The sequence below is a fragment of the Harpia harpyja genome, chromosome Z (genome assembly GCF_026419915.1).
Source record: "Harpia harpyja isolate bHarHar1 chromosome Z, bHarHar1 primary haplotype, whole genome shotgun sequence".
NCBI classification, from domain to species: domain Eukaryota; kingdom Metazoa; phylum Chordata; class Aves; order Accipitriformes; family Accipitridae; genus Harpia; species Harpia harpyja.
In genome coordinates, this window is record NC_068969.1 from 102276965 (window position 1) to 102286802 (window position 9838).

Consider the following 9838-nt stretch of genomic DNA (forward strand, 5'->3'; position numbering starts at 1 on the left):
CATAATATAATTATTCTTTTAACAAGCTGTATTTGTTGCATAAGTCTGGTAACTAAAATATACCAAAATTTTTTTTTTGGTGAAGAACACCAAAATAATCCATTATCTTTGTGCTACTGTGGTAAGTTTGCTGTATCCTCAGTTAAAATGTACTTTGCTCAGCATTACAACGTGGCTGAAATAAACTGGTAAATCTAGTCCCATTAATCCAAATTTTAGGAATAATATGCCAAATAGAAAAATGCAAAGATTGTTTTCTACCCACTTTGCCTAGAGGTTAGATCAGCAACTGGTGTTTTTACTTCTCTCATTCAGTTCTGAACCACTTTGATTCAGTAGTAAAAATACATGTAGTACATGAGTATTGCTGGTGTCAGCAGAGCTTCAAAATGTCTGGAGATTACTCGGAGTCCTTGTGTTGAAAGTTTTTAAAATTATTTAAATGATGCAAAAGCCTATTAATGTGATATAAATACTTAATGAGCATCTTGTTTTTCATCTTGTTTTTCCAGCATGTCTCCTTCAACAAAGCAGTTTGGAAAAGGTAATTAATAGCCTATTGTTCAGTCTCCATATTGATTCCTGATCCTTTTTTCTGTATATATTACTCTGTATCATACTAGTCACAAAAATACACCCAAGGAAGGAAACAGGATTTCCCATTGCTTAACCAGTTCCAGCAAACAAATTTCAAATATTGTGACTGATTTGGCTACAGACAAGGAGATACATATATATTGCAAGCTCTCTAGAAAACAATGTAATGTATTTTTTAAGAAGTAATGATTTTTCTATGTGAGATTTCCACTAGTTCATTTTATTTGACATTAAGTGTGAACAGATATACGTGGAAAGAAGCATTTAATGCAAGACTTCAAAAGTAAAAAGAGATGCTTGTTGTTTTTATTTATCACTTGCAGTGTCTTCGTAAGATAACATATACTCATAAATATCAGCTCAGCCATGGAATAAAAAGCAAGTTCTTACAATTTTTTGAGGCTGTTGCCTGAACTGAGTTTTAAACCTTTTATCTCCTGCTTTGATTTTTCTAGCCATTGATTTGATGAGTTGAACAATTGCTTCCTCTCTACAAATATGCTGAATGTGATTCAAAGTATATTCTTGGGGTAAGAATTCTTTCCACTGCTTTGGCATTGCAAGATGGCCTAAAACCTAACATACATGTGATTCATATCCACGTATGAACGTTCTAAGCAATGTTGCATTGACCAGCGTGCTATAGAAGTGCCTGAGTGTACATTAAAATCAGACTCCAAAAATATACTTTGATGCAACACAGTGGGAAATGAACTAATTAAAATTAAGATTAAAGGCTATTGCATTAGCCAACATGTGCTAAAACCTGCTTCAGCCTAAGAAGATTAAAATATCAGTGAATACCTATTAATAAAGAGTCTTATACTGAAAAGGTTGGCTGGTGGTTTTTTTGCACAGTAGATTGTGCGAAACAGAGAACTCACAGTTACTATAGATGGTAAATGGCTACAGTACTTGCCATAATTTCTTGTCAACTTAGCTACACTACCATAGATTGTAACATAACGTATTTGCTACTCAAGGATCACATAATAATTTTCCATTCTTTTAAACACTATTGTTTCAGATTGTGGAGACAATGATGTTTATGATGATGTAGATTCTTCAGACTTCCCTCCTCCACCGCCTGAACTCAAGCAAGTGGAAATGGGAATTATTCCCCTGATTAGAAATCTGTAATACACTGTAAAACATTTTCAAAGTATTTACTAGAGGCAGTTTGCTGCTAATGTGTGCTTTATTTGGTGTTGTCAGGTTTTCTAGTTCTCATAATGCTACTATTGACAATGGCCATTGAATGCTCCCTGCCTCCATTTTAGATTGAAATAATAATTAGACTACAGAATAAATAAGCATGCTTTGAGTTTCAACAAATTCAGTCCCTGATGGACAAGAGGTAGAAATGAATGCATGGCCTGAAGGTACTTCATTGTAGATTCTCTGCATACAGTCCTCTTCCTATCAAAATTTGGGGACTGTTAGGATAAGTACTTGATCTCAGCTGCTGCAGTATTTTAAGAGAAAAGGAGATGAAGGTGTTATAAGTATGAAACACATCTGGAGGTGTAAAGTTCAACTTGGAAAACTTTTATCCCTAGACCAGGAAGTTATGACCATTTCTGGAGCACAGATGTGTTATGAGCACAGATGCATCTGTGAAGATGACTGCAACATGTCACATTCTGTTGTCACTAACTCCACTCAGGTGGAGCTATAGAGTGCACTACAATAATCTAGACTGGAGGCATTAAAACAGAGAGAACTCTTTGAACTGTGTATCCAAAGGAAAAGACATGGCCCTCCTAACCTAAATCTAGATTTGTTCACACACACACGTACACTCATCACCAGTGAAACTGTCATCCACAACTCCTACAGAGATCAGGAAGGATCAAAAAGTAGAGTCAGACTTTAAATTCCCAGGTACAGCATCAGGAAGGGCGGTTAGGGCGTGAAACCCTTCCATAGTTATTGGTACAAGTCAACAGCATCAGGGATGTGGAAAAAACAACAGAACTTGAAATGGGATATGTACTGCAGATTCCCTGGTATAGCAAGGTCTTCTATGGGCACATAGGACTAACACAGCTACTGTATGAAAGGCAAAGATGTTCCAGCTGCCTCCACAGTGGGACATGTTATTCAGCCTATTGCCCAAACTTATGTAGACTTCACAAAAATTGGTCCTTGCCTAGAGATTGTACAGTAATGGGTATCATCCACCTAAACTATTTTTGGTAGATGCAAAGTGCTCATTGCTGTAGCAACTAGATACTTTGAATAATTTTCCATATTCACTTATGTGATGATAGATATATTAACATCAGAACTCATTAAAAGAGAAAAGCAGGAAAGACAACCCAACTTTTAATTTCTTTTGAAATCAAATCTGTATTGTATTATCCATATTAGTTTTGTACAGCAAAAAAAACATACTAAAGACACATGAAGGCAAATGCATTTTCACTAAAATTATCAGAAAGGTTGCCAATACCTCAGATGTGTTGCTAATTTTGTTTTTATCTGTAACCTCTTGCTTTAGTTCATCAAAATCACTAAGCCTTGCAAAAAGTAAATCAGATGAAAAAGATGCACAAAAGCTTAAAAAGATGGAAAGAGAAGAGAAGGAGTTCAGAAAAAAGTTCAAAGTAAGTTTTTTTCACATAAAACATAAAGACTAAAATATCTGTATGCTGTCCTCTAATTTGTAACCCCTAATCTGTAAATAATCCATTATTTTGCCTTTGAAAGCTAAAGTATTACTACTTGTAAAATAGTGGTCTGAGCATTTGTAAGTCCAAATGGCAAGCATGGGCATATACTACATATCACAAACAAGTATTTGCCTAATTTTCAAAAATTTAGGAATAAATGGGAATATATTGGTCTAAAAAATACATGATCATAAGCTTTACATTGATGTTTTCAAACCACCATCTCTTTATTTTATTTTTGCAGTTTGAAGGTGAAATTAAAGTTCTGTACTCTACCACCACAGTCCAGGACTTGGCCCACCGAAGATGGGGATCTAAAGACTTACAAGTTAAACCAGGGGAGTCTCTTGAAATTATAGAAAGTACAGATGATACCAAGGTCCTGTGCAGGAATGAAGAAGGAAAATGTAAGTTTTATTAAAAAGCTGCAGTACAAATCAAATTGTTAGAGAATGATTGAGTGAGGACATGTAAAAAACCCTCTTCCCTGTCACATTAAAGCAGAGCCCAGTACTTGTCTTTTTCCTTGCCTGGTGGTTGACAAGAGGTAGACTGTTGTTGTTTTATTATTGTGTTTTAAGAGCGGAGTGCCTTGAAAAAAAATAAGAACTCTAATAGACAAGAGATACCAAATGTGAGAAAAAGGACAACTTAGTTACTTGCATCAGCTAAGATTAGCAGATGTTTTTGTTGCTTCTGTCTCCCTCTATTTGCCAAAAAGAGTATAGTTATGATAACACACAGAAGCTAGTAAAAGTAAAATCCTTGCTGCATCTCTGGGAAGCACTTGCCCATTGAGTGCAGCCAAGGGAAAATCAGTTACAATATTCTCATTTTGGATTGCCAGAGATGGAGTTTAATCTTTTCAACAGGCTGGGGGGGAAACTGCTTAGGATTTTTCCCCCAGCCCCTAGCTGATCCAAGGCATATGTCGTCATTGGCATGCCTGCTTGTTTTGGGAGCTGTATGATGCCTTACAGTGTTTCTTGAAACCCTTGGCCATGGTGTGCATTGGCAGAAGTTTTTGCATTTTTGGAGAAGTCTGGACCATCTGTTGCTGGTTTCAGTATCTTAACGTGCTTCTGCTACAACACTTTTCAAATCTCCTAATGAAAATTCACTTTGTGTAGGAACAGGCTACATTCAAAGTAGCAGCATCCTTCCGTTCACCTTTTCTTTTTACCTCTGACCCATGTAGAAAACAGCCCAATGCCATAAACCTCTGAAGGGGATTCAGTCACCTTCCTTCTATTTTTTACCCCTCTGTACTCTGCTGTTACAGTCTGGAGTATAGCCTTCTTCCTGGCAGGCCTGCAAGGTGAGGAAGAATATCTTGCATAATGACATGTATGTTTTTCAAAATATGGATTGCACTAGTGTAGCCACTTCCCAAAGAGCAGCTTTCAATGCTGCATTTTTTGAACCAAGCTAATAACAAAGTAGAAAGTAGTTCATGTTGGCTGTTTTCCTCACATAGTCTTCAAAGCCTTTCAAATAGTGACAGGAGCTACTGTTTTGCTATGCATAAAAGAACAAATAAAAGTATTCTCCCTGAAAACCTCTGAATAGATCTCTGTCAATTTTCACATTAATTAGTGAAGTTTGAATCCTACTTTTGTTAAGTGCATGACAGTTTTGGTTATTTGCTCTAGTTGCTCTAGTTCCTCATATCTTAAAGGTATGATTTTACCTTTTGAAGGCCAGATAGACTGAAAATCAACAATTAAAGACGTTTTAGTTACTTCCTTGCACATGAATTCTTCCATTTGCTTGTTAACTTATGAAGCACTTCCACAGTTTCATGCCTCTACTGGCAGTTAAACAAAATTACATTATAATGTTCTCCCACCTTTTTAAGCAAGGGCTGATGATCTTAGGAATGTATTCTGCTATTACTTATTTTATTTGTCATGAAATGATTTGAAATTTCAAAAGTGAAACAGGGAACTGAGTCTCATTTACCTTCTCAAATTCCTTCTGTTGCCTTGGTCTGACCCACATACCTTTTGAAATACATGAAAACTTTCAATTCACTTTCATAGATTTTGCTTAAACAATAGGATATAAATGGACTTCAGTGCCTGAAAATTTAAGTTGTGTCCTCTCTAAGCTGCCGTAACACTGTCAGAGAGCAGCTGGCCCTATGTGTCACAGCTTTCAGTGGTGCTAAGTAATCAAGATGGACTGTGCTGACCTGCTGCCTTTTTCCCTATGATGGAAGCCACATAAATATGAATAAATTAGAAACTGAAATTTTTGACATGTAATTTTGGATTAGTAAATTTGAAAGAGTGTGAGATCAGCAGGGGCTGTATCTTCCACATCTTTAGGGGCTAGGGACTGTCAGAAGAACCTAGATTATGCTTTGCAGCAGGAGGAGGACTGTCACATGTACATCTTGCTTGCAAGCACACTGCGTGTGTACACAATCACTGTAAGCAAAGAAATTTTGCTTTCATGGATGTGACATGAGCAAATGAAAAGAAGAAACAGAGAAGATTAGATTAGCCAAATGTTTTAAAATGATTCCCAGAAGACTTCAGGAGTTCTGGAAATTATTGGACTCTGCTTAAAGAGAATTTTAAAAAGATGATATCTTTTAAAAAAAATCAATTTCCATGCCTTTATCCCAGATAATCTGAGGAAAGACAACAAAGCTAAGAATATCCTGAACAGACAGAGCTTTCCCTATGTGTACTGACTTGCAATCAGCCTGAGGGAATACACAGGTGACTGACAATCCACAGCACCGGGTTCTTTGACTATTGAAGATTACCTGCAGTCTAACATTTTTAGTAGGCAAAAGTTATAATAGAGTTTATGTAATTATCAAATCTTCATGACCCTGAAGATATAAAACCAGGCAAATTAAGCAAATTTTATCTTATGTTGCTGCAATCAAATATTAAATGCATAGAACTTTTTTTATTTATGTAACTGTTAAGTCTTAAACAAAAGCTAAAGCAATTAGTGTCAAATAAAATATTATCACATGAAAAGAATGCGTTTTTAGGCAACCTTCAGCTCTAGAACAAGTCAGATGTTTTCTTTAAAAATGCAGTGTTTTTAATGTATTATGGCCTTCACAGAGCAAATCGCTAATCTACTTTAACATATTCTGGAAAAAAACTTATTTGCATTTGAAATTTGTAGCAATATCTGATATGTACCTATTTTAAGATGGAAATACACCAAATTAAAATGAATTATGCGAATGTTTCATTATGAAGAAAAGCTGTATATAAGAATTAGTTACTTATTACTATTTGCAGGACTATTTGGGATATTAGTCTTGTCAGACAACTTTTCCAATATTCCATATAGGAATCACAGGAAACTTTTATATATCAAAACATTGGCCAGTTGAAGACTGTGATAATTCAGCAGCTTTTGGGAACATTACTAGCTCATTGTGTCTGATGCCAATTTACAAGGGAAGGTTTCCCCTGCTAGTAAGGTTATAGACCTTGAAAAGGGCAATTTCAGTTAGAATAAAATTAGTGCTTGCATGTAAAAAATGCTTAACACAAAATATGAGATTCTTTAGCTGGCTATTACTGTGCATTTGAAAAAAGAAAATATACTTTCATGTGTTTTGTATCAGAAAAGAAAAATTCATGTGAAGGAGGAAATAATTCCTTAAGGTGAAACAGTAAGACCTGGGGATTCAGCTAGACTGACCTGAAAGATCGCCACCAGAAACACTAGCAGAAAATGATACTTTGTGTGCTATATAATGGTTCCTCTAAGTACACGGAGCAGTAACAGCTCCAAGAATTCAAGGAACTTAGCAAGTCAAGCTAATAAATTTATTCTAAGACCTACGAATTGTGTATGAATTACTAAACCCTGTCATTTTAGCATGACCATTTAAGCCTCCTAATGAATAAAAGAAGGAAACTTACCTAGTAATTTCAATATAACAGAAGATCATATTTCTTCCTTAGAACTGTCCTAATTTTGTACCAACATACTAATGTTTATCTACAAATATGTAATTATTGTTATGGCTTTCTCTTTGCTTGTGTATGTTATACCAATTGACAAGTATTTCAGTCGGTATCTTTTACCAAAGACAGCAAGTAATTTTTTCAAGAGATTAAATATATTGAAGAAGAGTATGTGTAGTTTATCTGATTTCATTAGTAATGCAACAGAGTAATAGAATAATTCACCAGTGAGTAGCTTTTCTAGGGTATTTCCCTTATCTATATAAACAGTTCTTATCAATATGATACGGTTAAAATTTTTTAAACAATTACAGTTAATGATAAATAATTGGTGTATACATCTTGAAAGACATTTTTGTCCCTGTAGGAAACTATACATATTTCTGTTATTTATTATTATAAATATTATTATGCGGTTATTATTATACCACATTTTTGTGCTATAGTTTGTGAACTGTACTATAACTTGTTAACTAAATAGCTATTGTTTCACACTCCTCTCATGCAACCAGGAAACTAAAATGTAAGATGAAAACCTAATCTTGCATAACATGTTTTACTATTTTTTCCTTTCAGCACTAGTTTTGTACACAATGGAAACTATTGCAATGAAACGAGAAATAACATTTTATGAATATGTAAAGTACCTGGCACAGTAGACATCTAACTGCTCTTGGAGCTACTGTAATATTCTGATTCCCTATCTAAGGCACTATGTTATACTAAACAAGAAATAAGAATAATTAAAACTAAAACTGGACATACCAAAATTTTCCTTGAGCATATATCCATTGTATATTTTTATCTATCTTTTATGTCGTTCCTTCTGAAATACCTAAAAGAGAAAAACTGCATTTCACTAGTGCTAGCAACAGAAGAAATAAGATGAATATTTTAATTTAACTTAAATACATATAATTTCAATTTTACAGATGGCTATGTTCTGAGAAGCAATTTAGTTGAGAAGTAAGTACAAAGTGATCTTTTTGAAAAATTTGTTGTAACACTCAATTTTGTTCTAAACTATTTGTTAAATAAAAGTGAAATGTAATTATTTTAGTTTGTCATTCTAGTCCTGCAAATTAAGTTATTTTTATGGAGTTCAGAATTCTGAAGAATTAGTCACATACATCCATGCTGGAAATTTTCCAGGGTGCCATTCCTCTTTGCTTAACCATAAACTTTGGTTTAAACCATGAAAAATTACATAAATTAAGCATTATTGGTACTAGAATCTATTACTGAACTGCACATTAATGTGATTAAGTGTATTGATGTCATTTTCAAATGTTTAAATAAAATGGACCAATTTTTCTTTAGGTTTATTTTTATTTCGGTCTTATTGGGATTGAGCAGATTTGGCTCAGTGTTGCTCCGAATAATTGCATGGAGTTCAGCATTTAGATTCTAATCCAAAACTCTCATCAGAAAGCTTTTCCATTTTCTTCAGTGGGCTTTATGTTAGACCCTTAAATATCAAATCAGATGTCGCTTTTAGAATTGAGGCCTGCAAACCCTTATACAGACATTTAACTTTTAATGTTAATGTATCTGCATGCAAATAGTAACATATATGTGATGTCTCAATTTTTAAATACATTATTTTTCTTTCTTTAACTTACAGTGATGGGGAGATTTACGATGATATTGGTGATGGTATGTTGAACATTTCAAACAATACAATAACTATATTCAATTACACCAAATAACAGTATCCTTGAGTTGAAATACTACACAATATTTTATTTCCATTTCAGATTGCATCTATGATAATGACTGATGCAGAATTCTATGCAAGTTAGAGCTTCACTGAAGATCAAAGTCTACTTCGGACTTCCTAATGGTGAAAGCAAGAGAAGTCACTAAAGCTGATTACAAGTTAATTGGTTACACTCTTATAAATGTACCATTAATCTTTTTTAGGATTTCAGGTTTTTCTCCTCCCTTGCTTTGTATGACATTCATATTGCCATTTATCTGAGCAATTAAAATTCAGGGAACATGAGCTAAAGTTAAGGTTATAATTTTCCACTTCCTTTCCACATTTGTGATAGTCCATGTAAAAACAGTTCTTCAATTAGCTATACACAAAGAGACCAATTCACATCTATTAAGGGTACAGAGGACAACAAGCCCTGGGAACAGGTTTTACACTGGCTCTGGTCTATTAAACACCAGAGACTGCCACCTGAGGAGGACAGTATCCTGAAAAGAAATGCTTCCTTTGGTGATAACATCCTGTTGTGAAAACAGGAAATCAAAAGTGGGCATCAAAGACAATACATTGCTGACCTGCCATTCCAATTGCAACAGCGTTAGCTACACTGACATGTACAGCCATGTACCATGATTGCTGAAATTTCTTTTTCTACATTGTACTAGTGATAGAAAAACATTTTCTAAAATTTATTTGACCATTTTGTAGGTACTTTTTGACTAATATTAATAGTAAAATTGTAACAATGTTATATGAGTTACATACAGCACTCTGAGATATAAACTGTAGAAGAGTCTACTTCATAGTATAGTGTTGCTCAAAATATATTCAGAACGTTTAGGTTAAGATTTAGTTTCTGCTTAGTTTGAAGATATGTTGTCACTATAGTAATTTAGGCA

At 34.3% G+C, this 9838-nt stretch overlaps 1 protein-coding gene across 4 annotated transcripts in view; it reads left to right on the top strand.

The window, feature by feature from the left end:
• The window catches only part of FYB1 (FYN binding protein 1), a 66886-nt gene extending 57653 nt beyond the window's left edge, over positions 1-9233 (top strand). For 3 of the 4 annotated variants that reach the window (XM_052776269.1, XM_052776271.1, XM_052776270.1), the window contains 7 exons: positions 513-544; positions 1625-1733; positions 3101-3206; positions 3517-3679; positions 8155-8188; positions 8847-8878; positions 8980-9233. In XM_052776269.1, the coding sequence (XP_052632229.1) occupies positions 513-544; positions 1625-1733; positions 3101-3206; positions 3517-3679; positions 8155-8188; positions 8847-8878; positions 8980-9002 (499 nt within the window). In that variant the 3' untranslated portion in view covers positions 9003-9233. Of the gene's footprint in view, positions 1-512; positions 545-1052; positions 1128-1624; positions 1734-3100; positions 3207-3516; positions 3680-8154; positions 8189-8846; positions 8879-8979 lie in introns of those variants that run through there. The other variant, XR_008233396.1, reaches the window with a different exon arrangement.
• Positions 9234-9838: the final 605 nt, after the last annotated feature.